The sequence below is a fragment of the Amblyraja radiata genome, chromosome 3 (assembly GCF_010909765.2).
Source record: "Amblyraja radiata isolate CabotCenter1 chromosome 3, sAmbRad1.1.pri, whole genome shotgun sequence".
Taxonomy (NCBI): domain Eukaryota; kingdom Metazoa; phylum Chordata; class Chondrichthyes; order Rajiformes; family Rajidae; genus Amblyraja; species Amblyraja radiata.
Window position 1 is genome coordinate 20,263,360 of NC_045958.1, and position 17,780 is coordinate 20,281,139.

General features: G+C 42.5%; 1 protein-coding gene across 1 annotated transcript in view; it reads left to right on the plus strand.

Moving 5' to 3' along the window:
• Positions 1-17,780, plus strand: part of camk4 (calcium/calmodulin dependent protein kinase IV) — a 130,390-nt gene that overhangs the window by 85,752 nt on the left and 26,858 nt on the right. Inside the window, exons 5-7 of the mRNA XM_033017417.1 lie at positions 1,585-1,657; positions 10,735-10,825; positions 12,475-12,549. Coding sequence (XP_032873308.1) covers positions 1,585-1,657; positions 10,735-10,825; positions 12,475-12,549 — 239 coding nt within the window. The remainder of the gene's footprint in view (positions 1-1,584; positions 1,658-10,734; positions 10,826-12,474; positions 12,550-17,780) is intronic.

Here is a 17,780-nt window from a genome sequence, read left to right on the forward strand (position 1 = left end):
ATAAGGGGGAAATCCTTTAAAACCGAGATGAGAAAAACTTTTTTCACACAGAGAGTGGTGAATCTCTGGAAGTCTCTGCTACAGAGGGTAGTTGAGGCCAGTTCATTGGCTATATTTAAGAGGGAGTTAGATGTGGCCCTTGTGGCTAAGGGGATCAGAGGGTATGGAGAGAGGGCAGGTACGGGATACTGAGTTGGATGATCAGCCATGATCATATTGAATGGCGGTGCTGGCTCGAAGGGCCAAATGGCCTACTCCTGCACCTAATTTCTATGTTTCTATGTTTCTATCTACTACCCTGCCCTTACACTGTTACCTCTTTGAAGAATTCAATCAAATTGGTCATACTCAATCTGCCCTTGACAAAGCCATGTTGGCACTGTGATTATTCTCTGTCTTTCCAAGTGATCATTAATCCTCTCCCTCAAAATCTATACCCAAGTCTATCGCAGGTTTATAGTTACCAGGCTTTTCCCTGCTGCTTTTCTTAAAAAGGGATCTATGTTAGTTACAGTAGCTATCCTCAGTCAAATGATACCTCACATGACCAGCAAGGATCTAAAAATCTTAGCCAGAGCCCAAGAATCTATTTCCTTGCCTTCCATGACAACCTGGAATAAATCCCATCCAGTCCTGGGGTTTTATCCACCAAGCTCAAAGTACCTCTGTTTATAAAACCTGGACTTTCACTAAACCGTCTCTGAATTCTCCAAATACAAAGTGTATGTTTAGCTTTGTTTATTATTGTCACGTGTACTGAGGTACAGTGTAAAGCTTTTGTTTGCGTGCTATCCAGTCAAAGAAAATATTATACATGAATACAATGAAGACGTCCGCCGTGCACCGATAAAGGATAAAGGGTACAATGTTTGGTGCAAAGATATAACAATAAAATCCTGATAAAGTCTGATTAAAGATAGTTCAAAGGTTTCCAATAAGGTAGATTGGCGGTCAGAACCACTCTAGGTGGTGAGAAGACCGTTCAGCTGCATGCTAACAGCTGGGAAGAAACCGTTGCTCAATCTGGAGGTGTGCATTTTCAAACTTCTGTACCTCTTGCCTGATGGGAGGGGAGATAAGAGGGAGTGACCTAGGTGAGACTGTTCCTTAATTATGCTGGCGGCCTAGCCGAAGCAGCATGAAGTGTGATGGAGTCAATGGAAGGGATGCTGGTTTATGTGATAGTCTGGGCATGTTCACAATTCTCCGCAATTTCTTGTGGTCTTGGATGGAGCTGTTCTCAAACCAGGCTGTATGCATCCCGATAAGATGCTTTCTATGGCGCATCTATAGAAGTTGGTGAGGGTTATTGGGGAATTCTGAACTTCCTAATCTTTCTAAGAAAGTAGAGGTGTTGATGGGCTTTCTTGGCCATAGGTTCGATGTGGCTGATCCAGGACAAATTGCTGGTGATGTTTGTCTACATCTCTACTTTGGCCCCATCAATGTAGACTGGAGTGTGTTGTACTGCTTTGCTTCCTGAATCAAATACAATTCTTAATTTGTAATTTATTAATGTTTTATGAATACAGACTGACATAAAATACACATGTTGCCTTCACTAATAAGCATTGCATTTTATAGGATTGTTGAAAGAGGATATTACAGTGAGAAAGATGCTGCCGATGTTGTCAGACAAATTCTGGAAGCAGTTGCTGTAAGTTTTATTTATTGTTATTCATGTTATTCTCTATGAAACTATGAACATTCATAGATCTTGAACATTCTGATTTTGACCAGTTATTGTTTTGTAACAATATTGCAGATTTCAAATAACAGTTAAAGTACTTTCCAATAAAGATGTAACCCAGAAATTCCATTGAACCAAAAAGGTGGATGGTTCAGTGAGACGCACACTATTGTTCATTAGACACTTGCTGCAAACTTCAGTTGCATGCTCCATTGGAAAAATCCCATATGATCTGGAGAGCCAGGACCAGGATGCTGTGATTGTAATTCCAATAAGGCTTGTCCAGTGGTTTATGTCAAGACATCAGAACTTGTGTACGTGTGTTGTGGTAATTGGGGAGGGAGGGGGCATTTTAGCCTTCTGTTTCAAAGTGAGAGAAGCATCAGAGCTATGCTGAGTTGGTGGTGGGGTAGGGAGGTGTAAAGAAGTGTTATCGACACACTGTAACTTTACTTTATTTTATTCATACTGTATTTTTACAGAGAGCACTACCTGTACGTGGTCTGTCACGGAAACTAGAGAGCGATATGTGGGTGGGGAGGTTGTAATTATACTTGTGATATGGGGAGTGGTTAGTAGTGATGAGGTAACTATATTAAGGGCACATGCATATCTCATCTACATCCTTCCCCTTGGAAACGAAAGGCAAACTAAGTAGTGACAGGGCGACCACGTCTCATGCGCTAGAAACAGTTAAGCAAAGTCGCCATAGCGGACAGGCGGCTTGACAACACGTCCCGACCGGGTTTGCATCTCGCCATCTTCCCTCCCTGCAGGAAGAAGTGGAACAGGTGCAGACGGCCGAACTGGAACGGGGGAGCTGGGTGGGGACGGAGAAGACAAGGCAGGAGGGGATGCGGGGTCAGCAGCGGGCAGCGCGCGGGCAGGCGAGGGAGGACGAGTCGGAGGAGGATTTGACTGATAGAGCTGAGAGGGTAAAGACCGTGGCATGCGAGGAGCGGCGGGCAGAGCATCGCCCAGAGGCCGAAATTGCAGTGGGGGAGCAAAAGGATCCGCGGGCGGCGGTCGTGGCTCATTGACGAGCCACAGGTGTTGGCGGGACTGGCGGTAGACGGTTCCTGCATGGTCGACGAGATAGGACCTAGGCGACCCAGCAGAGGCGACGAAGGTAGCGAGCCTGGAGTGACCGGAGGGGATCTGCATGCGGACGACCTGACCGTGGAAAAGGCGCGGCAGGGGGCGGCAGGACTTGTCATTGGAGCGCTTCTGAACATCGCGCTTAAGGGCAATGCGCTCCTGAACAGCAGCGGGCTTGAGGACAGAGGGGATGAGTGAGCGCTGGGCCACCGGGATCGGGGGTCTGGTAGTGCGAGACATGAGCCACTGAGCAGGGGAGCCCATGGCAGGGTCACGGGATATGTTGCGAAGGTTAAGGAGGGCTAGGAAGAAGTCGGAGTTAGACAAGCGACATTGTTCCAGCAAGTTCTTTGCACTGCGGACGGCGCGGTCGGCCAGACCGTTGCTTTGCGGGTACTCAGGGCTGCTGGTGAAGTGGCGGAAGTTCCAGCTGGTAGCGAAAGCCCTAAACTCGGAGCTCGTGAATTGGCTGCCGTTGTCCGACTGCAGGCTGGCCGGGGTGCCAAAGGTAGAGAAATGGCAGCGCAGCTTATCGACAACGGCCGAAGAGGTGAGGGAGTGCAGCTGGTCAACCTCGAACCAGTTGGAGTAGGAGTCGACGAGGACCAGGAAGTGTTTGCCTCGCCACTCGAAAATGTCAGTGGCAACCGCCATCCAGGGCAGTTCGGGTGCAGTCTGCTGCAGAAGCGGCTGTCGTTGCTGGTGGGGGGCGAGGCTGTTGCAGGTGGAACACGAGGAGACCCTCTCCCGGATGTATTGAGCCATACCAGGCCAGTAAAACTGGCTCTGGGCGTGAGACAAGGTGGCTTCGGCCCCAGGATGACCGCGGTGAGCAGCCTGAAAATAGTGGTCGTGCAGCGCAGCAGGCACAACAACCTTGTGTCCTTTCACAACCACGCCGTCGTGTAGTACGAGCTCATCACGGACCAGGAAGTAGGGCACGGCGCCAGCCGGCAAAGCGGAAGGACGGTCGGGCCAGCCCTGCTGGATGATGGCAGCAAGCTATTGCAGGGCAGGATCATCGGCAGTGTGCTCGACCAGGGACTTCATCTGCTATGAAGGGACAATATTCACATTGAGCACCATCAGGTCAGACATTTCATAGGGGTGGCGATCGGTGGATGTTAGCGGGGCGCGGGACAGCGTGTCGGCCACGAACATGTCTTTGCCCTTACGATAAACAACTTCGAAAGTGAAGCGCTGGAGCTACAGCATCATGCGCTGCAGTCGGGATGAGGCAACATGGATCGATTTGTTGAGGATGGTTACAAGCGGCTGGTGATCAGTTTCGATGGTAAAGGTGTTGCCTAGAATGTAGTCCTTGAATTTGGAGCAGGCAAACACCACGGCCAGTAACTCCTTCTCGATCTGTGCGTAGTGCTGTTCGGCAGGGGTCATGGTACGGGACGCGAAGGAGACAGGCAGCTGCAGGCCGTCATGGAGCTGTAGGCAAGCGGCACCGAGCCCGAACTGAGAGGCGTCGCAGGTGATGATAATGGTACGCTGCAGGTCAAAAAATTTGAGTGTGGGGGTACTGATTAGCTTGGATTTAAGGATGTCGAAGGCTTTCTGGTGTTGAGGGAACCAAGCCCAGGCCGTGTCCTTCTTTATCAAATCCCTCAGGGGTGCGCTTAGCTCGCTGAGGTCGGGGATGAACTTCCCCAGGTAGTTTACCATGCCCAGGAAACGTTGCAGGCTGGGCACATCAGTAGGTGATGACATCCCGGAGATGGCAGCCGTTTTCTGCGGGTCGGGTTTCAGCCCCGAGGCTGTGAATACATGTCCAACATATGTGACCTCCGGGACGCGGAACCGGCACTTCTTGGGGTTTAGTTTCAAGTTGATTTTCCGGGCCCGGTCTAGGACTTGGCGGAGGTTGAAGTCGTGCTCAGCGACATCCTTACCGTAGACCAGGATGTCGTCAACGATGATGGCACACGGTAGACCGGCAAACAGCTGCTCCATTGTCCGTTGGAACACCTCGCTGGCAGAGTTGATTCCGAATGGCATTCGGAGGAACTTAAATCTGCCGAAGGGGGTGCTGAAAGTTGTCAGGTCGGAGGACTGCTCGTCAAGCAGTATCTGCCAGAAGGAGCTCTTGGCATCGAGGACAGAAAAGATTGTGGCCGGACCAACCTGTGCAGCGACGTCCTCTACTGTTCTCATGGGGTAGTGCGGGCGTTTGATGGCAAGGTTTAGGTCTTTGGGGTTGATGCAAATGCGTATTTCGCTTTTGTCCTTTTTCGCGGCAACAACCATGGTGGAGACCCACCTGGTGGGTTCGCTGACCGCCTTTAGGATGCCCATTTTTACCATGCTGTGCAGCGTCGATTCTACTTTGTCCTTCATGGCGAAGGAAACACGGTGTGGCGCACGGACCACTGGCTCGACCTTGCGGTCGACTACAATCTTGTAGTTGCAGGGCAGCTTGCCCAGCTCTTCGTCAAAGCAGTCAGGATATTCAGTCAACGGGTCCATTAGGGCCTGCACCTTGTGGATGTCACGGTGGAAGGAGACCAGGCCCAAGTCCTGGCATGCTTGGATGCCTAACAGGGTAATGCAGTTGGAATCGAGAAGATAGAAAGTGAGGGGCCGAGAGGTTTCCAGTATCTTGCAGCACAGAGTTGCCTTTCCCACAGGAACAAGCACCCCTCCCCCGTAGGCATGTAAAGTGGAGCGATCAGAAGTAACTTGCTCATTAGTCCTTATCTTTCTGAAGAGGCTTGTTGACATAACATTTGCAACAGCTCCGGTATCAATCTTAGCGGTGAAGGTCGAGTTGTTCACAGTTACACGAACTGAAGGGTCTGTTATCACAGCAGGTGCATCCAACAGAGAAAATATGCTGGTCTCCCCCTGAGAGGACCCAGATTCAGACACAGGGAGTTCGTTGAGATGGTACTGGGAACCGAGCTCGCTATCAGCTTGCTCCAAGTTGTTTAACATACGCCTTGGAGCAGCAACAGGCTTCCCACGGGAACGGCAGGCAGCAGAAAAATGGTTCAGTTTCTTGCAGTAATTGCACGTTTTGCCCAAAGCAGGGCATACATTGTACTGATGAGTGGCAAAGTTACAATTGGGGCACCTGTGCTGGGCGCGTCCCCCGGGTGCAGTGCCGGACCACGGGGGTCGTGGCGGGGTCGTGTTCCGCCGACGGCTGGTAACGCTGGCAAAGTTAATGTCCGGATCAGCCGGTGACACCGCCGAGGTGACAGCTTCGGCTAAACGGCAGGCATGCATAGCTTCGTTAAAAGACAGGTCGGGCTTGCGCAAAAGTTCAGCCCTAAACGGAGACCGTAAACCAGAAGGTCCCTGGTCAGCTCCTCGGGGGTCAGCATGTCAAGGCGGCACCGCCTGGCCAGGTGTCGCAGCGCAGCGACATAATTCTCGGCAGATTCACCAGGGTGCTGACGCCGCCCGAACAGTTTAAAACGTTCTAAAATGCAGTTAGAGGGAATGTCGCAAATCGCGGTAAACTTAGCCAATAAACATACCGGGTCCCGGGCAGATTCACCCGCAGCGTAGACGAAGAAGTCTGACCGAGCCAGGGCATCGGGACCAGCCAGGTTGAGAAGCAGAGAAGCTTTGACTTCAGGGGTGGCGGCAGGATGAGCGATTGTGACATAGTGGTCGAAGTCACGTCTAAAGACATCCCATCGATGGGCAATGTCTGAATCGAAAACGAGCACATCGGGTTTGCGGCAAGAAGTGGCCATAACGAAGAAATAAGAGGGGGGGGGGACAGAAAACTGGGGCAAAATTAAATAAACAACCGATAAACAGGAGGCGCAAGGGTAAGAGGTATGACACCATGTAAAGAAGTGTTATCGACACACTGTAACTTTACTTCATTTTATTCATACTGTATTTTTACAGAGAGCACTAGCTGTACGTGGTCTGTCACGGAAACTAGAGAGCGATATGTGGGTGGGGAGGTTGTAATTATACTTGTGATATGGGGAGTGGTTAGTAGTGATGAGGTAACTATATTAAAGGCACATGCATATCTCATCTACAGGACGCAATCGAGAGCTCATACATTCATGGAGGTATACAGAACAGAAATTTGCCCTTTGGCCCAACTCATCCATACTGACCAAGATATCTATCAACACTCATTTCATTTGGTCCATATTTCTCTGAACCTTGTACTATGTATCTGCCAAAAGGTTTTTAATTGTTGTAAAAGTCAAAGTTTGTAAAAGAAGGTTCTGCCACTTTCTCTGACAGCTCATTCTATATAGCCACCACCTATTGCATGAACAATGTCCCTCTTGGTTAAACATTATTGCATAATTACATTCCTATCAAAGTATGAATAATGAAAATTAAATATGTTAATTTTCTGTCTTCTTCATAGCAGCAGTTATCACTGAGTCCTAAAAACTTTGGGTGTCCTATAATAATTTGATGGATTATAAATAGCAAACCTGAATTTCAACCTCTCCTCCATTGCTAACGTTCTCCATGCCATTTAATGTTACAAACATGTTCAACATTGATTATTTAGTGGTAATAATATTGCCATTGTATTCTAATTCTTAACAACCTTTTAGTGTTGTGACTTAAAAGCACCGATTTGTGAATCAGATTTCAAATGAATAAATCAGACTCAGAAAGTGATAATTGTGATTCATTTTAGTTTGTATTAATAAAATGCTTTGACATTTCATAGAAATGGAGATGGTAAAAGGAATCTAAATCAGTACATATTCCTACTCTGGATGCATATTGCCAATAAAACTTTAATAGGCAAGCTATTTCTGATTTCTGTGCAATGTCATTAAATAGTTAACTGTTCACATCTTACAGATTGGACGGAGTGTATTCATGATCTTTTTAATTTGTTAATCAGTTATCTGAACCCATCATTAAATTATATTTTAAACAATAAGATTTCAATGTCAGGCTAAGCAGGAATTACTGATAGCAGTGAATGTCTAATGTATATACTCCAATGCCCACCATGTCTCCCCACCTCATTATTTGTTAGTAGGGAATCAATGGCCAGCCTTTTATTGTCAGTCCTTAATTTCCCATGGGAAGGTTCTGGTGAAAGGCATCGATGAAGATACTTCCACCGATTTTGTTGGAGTGGGTGTTCCAGAATTTAGGCATTGCCCCTAATTATCGAACGTAAGGATTGTGTGTGACTGCAAGTTTTGTTGTGACAATGTGCCTGGTATTCTTTACCTTATTGGTGGCAGAGGTTATAGGCTTGGAGCATGCAGTTGAGATAAAAGAGGCATGTAACCGAGTACATTTTGCAAGCACACACTGTAGCCGTGCTGTGCTGGTGGTGGACAATGTGAATGTTTATGGTTGTGAATGAGGTGCGAGTCAAGAGGCCTCTTAATACTGGATGGTTTTGATCATCTTAAGTGTTAATGGAATTGCATTCATCCAAGGAAGTGAAGAATATTCTATTAGAATCCTTACTTGTGCCTTAGAAACAATAAAACTGCTTTGAGATATCAGAAGGTGAGTTACTTGTCACAGAGCTGTGGAGTCTACTAAAAGAGAAACAGTGAAAAATTATAGTGGTTTGTAATCAGTCTGGAAATTTAACGATTAAATTTTGTTTGTAATTCTGTCTGTAACCTACATCCACCACCACCCTTCTCCAGCCTATCCTCAAAGAATTACATTAACACCATTTTAGTTGAACCAACAACACCTTCCTTTTACCATAACTTCAGCCAGCACTTAAATTCTTTCTTAAATCTCTCTTCAGTTCCATATTATCTCGAAAAAAATCTTAAAACCCACACAACATCCCATAGCAATCTTCTATTCTACTTCCATGAAATGCTTCAGGGCGTTTATCCATTTATTTATTTTTTGCCCATCTTTTGCAAAACTTAATTGAATTCCTTCAATTAACTTGACAGAATTTGCCAGAATACAAAAAGATTTCCTAACAAAATAATTTAAGACATTCTACATAACTGTGATGACAGCAATCTACTGTTTCTCATTCTTCTCAACCTGTCTGCAACTACTGACACAGATAACCGTACCTACATTTTCCAACTCCTTTCCATTGTTGGCCACTGAGCAAAACTACACTTGCGTGGTTCTTTTTGTATGTAATTCATTGCAGCCACCAAGTCATCCACATGGAACAAAATTTGTGGTACTTATTAGTTATACGAATAAAATGTTGGTCTGAGAATGGAATAGGAAATCTAAAGAGAGGATTATGACGTTAAATAACTAGAGAGACATTCAAATGTGATGAAAAATAAATCAAAGGCATATGCTTAGATTCCGGTTGAACATAGTGATCTAATTCTTAAGTGCTTTGTTGAAAATTTTAGGTTCCGTGCAGAGAAACATGGTAACCATAATTTTGGGATTGAACTGCGTCACATTGTGAATTCAATTTCCTGACATAAATTACATTTTGACAGATAATACATGTTCTGCGTGAGATAAAATTGTAATGAAGTATTTCCAAGTGCAATGCTCTTTTAGTGCATAGCCAATAAATGTTGTCACATTGTTCTGGAGCACATTTGTTATTGGGCACTTGCATATCACACGGTGTTGTTCTGCATGCTAAAGATCCTCCTTCCCAAATAGATTTCAGCCCAATCTCACAATCTAACAAACACATCCCGCACCCAATCTCACAATCTAACAAACACATCCCGCAGACCTTGACTCTCTTTATCCACTTATTCTCCCAAGCCACATTTCTCTGACCTGGCTCCACGTTGTACCCCAGCGACAATCTCACAACCTATACAGTAGGAAAAAACGTAGTGTTCCAAAGTTGTGACAAAGTATCTTCAATGGGGTGGACTTTATTTAAAAAAAATTTAATCTCAACAAATCCCTACGCAGAAACAGAACTGCAGAAGGTACACAAAAAAGCTGGAGAAACTCAGCGGGTGTAGCAGCATCTATGGGGCGAAGGAAAAAGGCAATGCTTCGGTCCGAAACCCTTCTTCAGACTCCATAGATGCTCCATACATGCTGCTGCACCTGCTGAGTTTCTCCAGCTTTTTTGTGTACCTTCGATTTTCCAGCATCTGCAGTCCCTTCTTCAACAGAGAACTGCAGATGCTGGTTTACATAAAAGGACACCAAGTGCTGGAGTAACTCAGCAGGTCACCTGTGCTGAATCCTTTCCCTTTCCATTGATAAGTGGATTTGAAAATCAATTGGATACAATTTTTTTAATGTCCCTGCTAAAATAACAGAAAGGTAAATATAAAGGATCTGTATTAAAGTATGGTATCTAAACCATCATGTTTATTATGTGTGAGAACAAAACATGGTGGTATCTAAACCTGTACATTGTGCTACTGTTTGTATATATACTTCCAGAGGCTTTTTATTGACTTTTCTTTAGTAGGTTTTACACTGTAAATTTATTACTGGACTTTTCATTAGGCACTCACTATGCACTCATCATGAATGCTATCTTCTGTTGTCTTGCTGTCCATAATTGTAACAGCAGGATGAGCATTTTCTCCATTCTTGTCAGAATATTAATCCTTTATAGGTAAAATAAGAGGAAGAAAGACCTTCACGAGAAATATTACTCTGTTTTATAGTGGTTTTATGGTGTATAACTAATTTATTCCAGTTGTTCCCAAAAAGATCCCAAAATCTACTTTAAGTGTGAATCAGTGAATCTAAAAGAATGTATTTCTGAAGTTAATATTTACAGTATATTAGTAATCTTGTATTTTTACAAAACATTCTTACAAAATTAATATATTTAGAAAAATGTTCATACAATTTCATAAAAATAGATTGGAATGATAATTGCATGTTATTAATCATCCTTGTTTACCTATGTAAAGGTGTTGCACATAATTTATTATGCATCAGATCAATTAGTCGATTAAATATAAAACTATTTAATTGTAGCTGATATCATCTCTTAGTAACTGCAGTCGTTTTTAAATTTTTGTTCTAATTTTATTGTCAAGTATCTGCACGAAAATGGAATTGTTCATCGTGATCTCAAACCTGAAAACCTTCTCTACGCTTCTCCGACTCCAGATGCATTATTAAAAATAGGTGTGTTCTATAAATGCTGCTTCTGTAGATGATATTTAACATCAAGATATTTTGATATCAACAATGTTTTGCTACCTTTCCTTCTTGCAAATAGTTTACTTTCTAAGCTTCAAAGGACCTATATGGCAAAATACAATGCTCGCTTAAGGAACACTCTGAATGCCCCTTCAAAATGTGAAAAATTCATCACACTTTTTTAATTGTTAAAGGTTTCTCAGATCTATAAGTGGAACCGATTGAAATTTTAAAATAAAAAAATTGGTATTTCCATTTACTGGAAGTGATTGTGTAGTTCTAAATCAACACTAGTTGAAACAATTTGATTAAATAATTACAGAAAAATAAAAAACTTCAAATGGAAACAATCATAGAACCAACTAAATGTTTTAGTAGTCCAGAGCATCAAGGCAATCTCCTTGCTATACAACAAAAGGGAACATTCACAGTTGTACGGTTCAAGTCAATGATTAACATTATTAAGAATGTACATTTTTGTAGATTACATTGTAATCTGAAGATTGAGTTATTATGTGTTGATAAATTGATACAATGGTATCTGCATATTTAATGTCATATATTTCTTTAATCTAATTATCAATTTTGGGAACTGTGATTAAGAATTTGGTACATTATCAAATAACCTGGTTACTCTCATTGCAATGTTTGCACAATAAGAATAGTTGTTCTTAGATGAGATACTGTAAGGAAAAATGTGCAACACAGAGAGAAGAGCAGAGTCAAATAAATGAGCTGTGTCAGATCTGAGATTGTGTGTGAGGGAGAGAGAGGGGAGATGGTTGATGGAGAGGGGTCGAAATGGAGATTTAATTGGTAGAAGAGATTAAGAGATGTGAGCACACAGAGGGTGGAATGGAGGGGAAAATATTTCATTTAGTTCTGATGCCAAGCTCATATATGCTCTCACTCTTGCATCCTTCCTCAACCCTCTTTAAACATGTGCTTGTTCTTAATCTCTTAAGCACCTGCACTCTTACACTCTCCCAATTAATTTCCCCTCTATCTCTCCACTCCCTCCTCCCAATCTGTGGTGTTCCACTGCCAGGGTGATAACAAGGGTGCCTGATTGTGAATTTGAGGTGCCTAAGATTCAAGGCAATGTGCTGGGCTGAAGCTATTTTGAAATCTTTCCATTTTTCTATAATAATAATAATAATATATTTTATTGTCATTGCACATATGTGCAACGAGATTTGGTATGCAGCTTCCATCCAATGTCATAACTATTGATGCTTCCATAAAAATTGAACCATTGACTTTGTGTAAATTTAAATCATGGATGTAATGGTGAATATTTGACAGCTCTTTTCCATTAATTTGTGCCATGTTTTACTTAAGAGAGAAGACTATGATATATCTATTTATTCAAAGAGCTACTCTCATAAAAAAAATTGACGATGTACCTAAAGGAAAATGATGTTTGTCGATGTTCTTAAAGTCAGCAGCTTTAAATTTCAGTGGCTGCTTGCAATTCTACATACTCTGTAGAAATGACAAATTAATTTTAAGCACTGACAGCCACTACTTGATCGTTTTTCAAAATTCTATTTTTCATAAAGTTACTAATTTAGAAAGTGCATTATTAATATCTCAATGAACATCATCTGAATAATGCATACTTTTTATTGAAGCTGACTTTGGACTTTCTAAAATCGTTGAAGGACAGTTATCCATGAAGACTATATGTGGGACACCAGGATACTGTGGTAGGTTTTAATATTTAATATACATTTTGAGAAATTATTTGTCTCTCCAGTGAATATAAGCATTTATATTAATTCAACTCCAACAAAGACTTATTGCCAGCAACATCAAATTATAATACATGAGCATTTGTAATGATTTTTACAGAAATTTATGCAGCATTTACGTTGTATTCCTGATTCGCATTTAAAGGGCCTGTCCCACGATGCAAGTTCACCCAAGGGCTCTCCCGAGTTAGAAAAAAAATCAAACTCGTGGTACCCCATCACGAGTATTTTTTTACTTGGAAATGTTTCACGCTGTTGAAAAGACTTCACGAGTTTCCGCATTTCCCGAGTACCAGCCGTTAGCATTACGAGCCGCTACAAGACATCCATGAGCTCCGACGTACCCGCTACGTACATTCTACGTACTTACCACGAGTTTGATTTTTTTTTAACTCGGGAGAGCTCTTGGGTGAACTCGCATCGTGGGACAGGCCCTTAACTTAGCAGGCAGCAATTTAAGGATTGTATAGAGATCAGACAACAAATTACCTTTCCTGAGGGACATTGGTTAGCCAGCTGGGTTTTTAATGACAATCTAGTGTGTCATGATTACAGGATTATCGTCATTTTTTAATTTGCTAAATCCTAGCTACTGTGGTGAAATTTAAGTTCAGTACATCAGTAGTTCAGATCCCTAGCTAATAGTCCAGTAACTCAGCTGTAATACTACCATTTCCATTGCCATGAGCAAGTAAAAGATTTATAGACCACCTATATGCTCACTAGAGAGACATTTGTATAACCTCTACAGATGGGAGCTATAAACAATGACGAAAGCTGTAAGTTTTCGTCTTCAACAAACCTTTCTAATTTTAAATATTTCTATAAATCTCAGTGACAAAATATGGATCTCACTGGCAAAGCAGGCATTTTCGTCTTTCCATAATAAACCCTTGTATCATTCGAACAAAATGTTTATATTCCCTCTTATGAATCTTCACATCTTTCCAAAATGCATTCCTTGGAATTAGACAAAACACTCCATTTATGACCAAAGCAGTGTTTCGTAGAAGATCGAAATTATGTCTGTTTTTCTATTCGCTTAAGATACTATTTATAAAGGTCAGTATTCTATACACTCTTTTAACTGCATTCTAACCTGTTCTGCCGCTCTGGAATGTCTTCTTTCCTTTACCCCCTTTAGAATTGTAACATTTGTATTCTTTTGACTTTTTGTTCTTCCTTCCAAAAAGTATCACCACATTTCTCTGCAATAATTTTAATATGGTATGTGGTGGCCCTTTCCGACGGCTTGTCGATCTTGTCCACCAAGTCCATCTTGATAACTCTTTCATTCACCACACTTAAGCGTTTAGCATCATATCCAAACTATTCAAATGTTCCCATGCCTAAATTATTAATGTCTTTCAAGAAAATCAGTTTTTTCAGCATCAACTCCAAGGACTGTACAGAGCTAGTCGGGGGAGGGGGGGCAGAGGCACAACTCCAGGACTGTTTGGAGTCTGTAGACTGGGCAATGTTCAGGGACTCGGCAACGGACCTGAACGAATACGCCACAGTCGTTACAGATTTCATAAAGAAATGTGTGGAGGACTGCATCCCTATAAAATCCTTCCGAGTGTTTCCCAATCAGAAACCTTGGATGAACTTTGAGATCCGCACTCTCCTATAGACCAGACAGCGGGCATTCATGCCTGATGATACAGTGGTCTACAAGAAGTCCAGATACGACCTTGGTAAGGCCATCAAAAAGGCCAAAAGGGACTTCTGCTCCAAGCTGGAGGATGAGACAGGTGTTCAGCAGTTGTGGCGGGGTCTGAATGCAATCACCTCCTACAAGGCAAAATCAGGAGGTAGCTCGAATGTCGGTATAGCATCACTCCCGAACGAGCTCTGCAATTTCTTTCCTAATGTCCCACAAGGTTTGAGGAAGTACTTGCTCAGGCTCTGGGGATTTATCCACCTTGATGTGCTTTAAAACCACCAGTGCCTCTTATAACCATATAACAATTACAGCACGGAAACAGGCCATCTCGGCCCTTCAAGTCCGTGCCGAACATTTTTTTTCCCCCTGGTCCCAGCACTCAGACCATAACCCTCCATTCCTTTCCCGTCCATATACCTATCCAATTTATTTTTAAATGATAAAATCAAACCTGCCTCCACCACTTCCACTGGAAGCTCATTCCACACAGCTACCACTCTCTGAGTAAAGAAGTCCCCCCTAATGTTACCCCTAAACTTCTGTCCCTTAATTCTCAAGTCTCTTGTTTGAATCTTCCCTACTCTCAATGGGAAAAACTTATCCACATCAACTCTGTCTATCCCTCTCATCATTTTAAAGACCTCTATCAAGTCCCCACTTAACCTTCTGCGCTCCAAAGAATAAAGACCTAACTTGTTCAACCTTTCTCTGTAACTTAGTTGCTGAAACCCAGGCAACATTCTAGTAAATCTCCTCTGTACTCTCTCTATTTTGTTGACATCCTTCCTATAATTAGGCGACCAAAATTGTACACCATAATCCAGAATTGGCCTCACCAATGCCTTGTACAATTTTAACATTACATCCCAACTTCTATACTCAATGCTCTGATTTATAAAGGCCAGCACACCAAAAGCTTTCTTTACCATCCTATCTACATGAGATTCCACCTTCAGGGAACTATGCACAGTTATTCCTAGATCCCTCTGTTCAACTGCATTCCTCAATTCGTTACCATTTACCATGTACGTCCTATTTTGATTTGTCCTGCCAAGATGTAGCACCTCACACTTATCAGCATTAAACTCCTTCTGCCATCTTTCAGCCCACTCTTCCAAATGGCCTAAATCTCTCTGTAGACTTTGAAAATCTACTTAATTATCCACAACACCACCTATCTTAGTATCATCTGCATACTTACTAAACCAATTTTCCACTCCATCATCCAGATCATTGATGTACATGACAAACAACAGTGGACCCAACACTGAAGCACCCCACTAGTCACCGGCCTCCAACCTGACAAACAGCCATCCACCATTACTCTCTGGCATCTCCCATTCAGCCACTGTTGAATCCATCTTGCTACACCACCATTAATACCCAACTCTTTGGTAATTCGTATATGGTCTAAGACATCCCAATTCGAATGCTTCAGTTTCTTAGCATCCATGATCTCTCCATCTTCCTCTATGTTGTGGAACATTGAGCTGCCAGCCATACACTTCTCTCAGGCATGTTTCTGTTATGGCTGTAGTATCCCTTGCTGAGTCTCTCCTCAACCTCCAGCATTCCAGATAAAACAATCAAATCTGTTCAATCGCTTCTTATATCTAATACCCTGATGCCAATATCCAGACATCGTACCAGTAAACATCTTCTGCACTCTATCTACTAGTGTGGCCACTTTCAGAGCTTACTGATAGCAGAGGGTTTTGATGGAAGACAAAATTCAAGATGGAGGTCTGTGACCAATGGCGATCTGCACGGATCTATGCTAGGACCTTTGTTTGCGATATATAAAAATGAATTGAAATGTAACCGGTTGGTTAGTAGGATGATATCAAAATGCTGGAGTCGTGAACTGTGAGGAAGGTTATCAAAGTGTACGGTGGGATATAGATTAGCTACAGAAATGGCCGGAATAATGGCAGATGGAGTTTAAGCTGATCAAGTGTGAGGTGTTGCACTTTGGGAGGTTGAATGTAAGGGGAAAATATACAATTAAAATATACTAAGATCCTTAACAGTGTTGATGTACAGAGGGATGGTGGGGTCCTAGTTCATGACTCCGTCAAGGTGGCAACACAAGTAGATAGAGTGGAAAAGAAGGAATATGGTATGTTTGCCGTCATAATTGGGGCATTGAATATAAAAATCAGGAAGTCATGATGCAGCTTTATAGGATTTTGGTTAGGTTGCACTTGGAGTATTGCATCCAGTTCTAGTTGCCACAATACCACACGGCTTTGGAAACGGTTCAGAGGAGGTTTACTAAAATGATAGAGACAAAATGCTGGAGTAACTAAGTGGGACAGAAAGCATCTGGATAAAATGATGCCTGGATTAGGGGATAATGGCTCAGGGAGAGGTCAGACAGACGGATTATTGTTCTTGAAATTCTGGAGGTTGAGGAGAGAACTGATAGAAGTATATAAAATAATGAGATGCCTAGATAGTGTAGACAGCCAGAACCTTTTTCGCAGGATTAAATAAAAGCAAATACTGTCGGGCATAGCTTTGAGGTGAGAAGTCAAAGTTTAAAGGAGATGTGCTGGGGAAGTTTTTTTTTTGTGGGTGCTTGGAATGTGCTGTCAGGGACAGTGGTGGGGGCAGATCCAATATCGGCATTTAAGAGACTTTTGAATAGGCACATGGATATGTGGGGAATGGGGGATTATAGATTAAGTGCAGGTAGATAAGGCTTGCCCTTGGCATCATGTTCGGACGGACATTGTGGGCCTGCTCCTGTGCTGTGCTGTTCTATGTTCTATGGATTTGGACCCCAAGTTCCCTCTGTATATTAATGCTGTTATGGGTCTTGCCATTAACTGTATACTTTCCCATTACCTTTGACATCTTTAATTTTAATTTTCATTTTCAATATTTCATAGGATTGGGGGAAGTACCATTAGATTGGACAATAGTGAATGCAGCTCCTTCCTGCAAAAATGGAGAAAGACAGAAAGCTGTTTAACTTAACGTCTCAAAGAGAAAACGTTATGAGATATTTTTTGAGACATCGTAGCATGACACTAAGAAAAATTCACGGTGATAAAGCAAAATCAACTGTGTTTGGATAGGAGCTCATGCTTGAATAACGTTTTGGATTTTTTGTGAGAAAATGATTGAACAAATTAGTTTTCCCAGTCACATTAAAGTTATAAAAGGTCACATTAGTTATTGCAGAAAATAAAGGTCATGATGTGAGAGATGATATATTGGCCTAGATGAAAGATTGATGTCATACAAAGTCATCATAAACTGGATTTGTAACTTTTGCAGCATATTGAGTTGTGTAATTCATTGTGTCGGTCTGCTTTTCCAACTTGTCTAACAGATGTTTGTTGGATCAAGGCAGAGAATTGGAAGTCTTTATTCCTGCTCTTGAGAATATAGCTGAAACTGTTACACATGCAATACAGAACAAATATACTCATGCAGCAATAGAGGACGCCAGAGGTTTGTGTTTAAATTGGGCATATTTGACTCCATATTGTTAGTTGGCAACAAGTTCTAT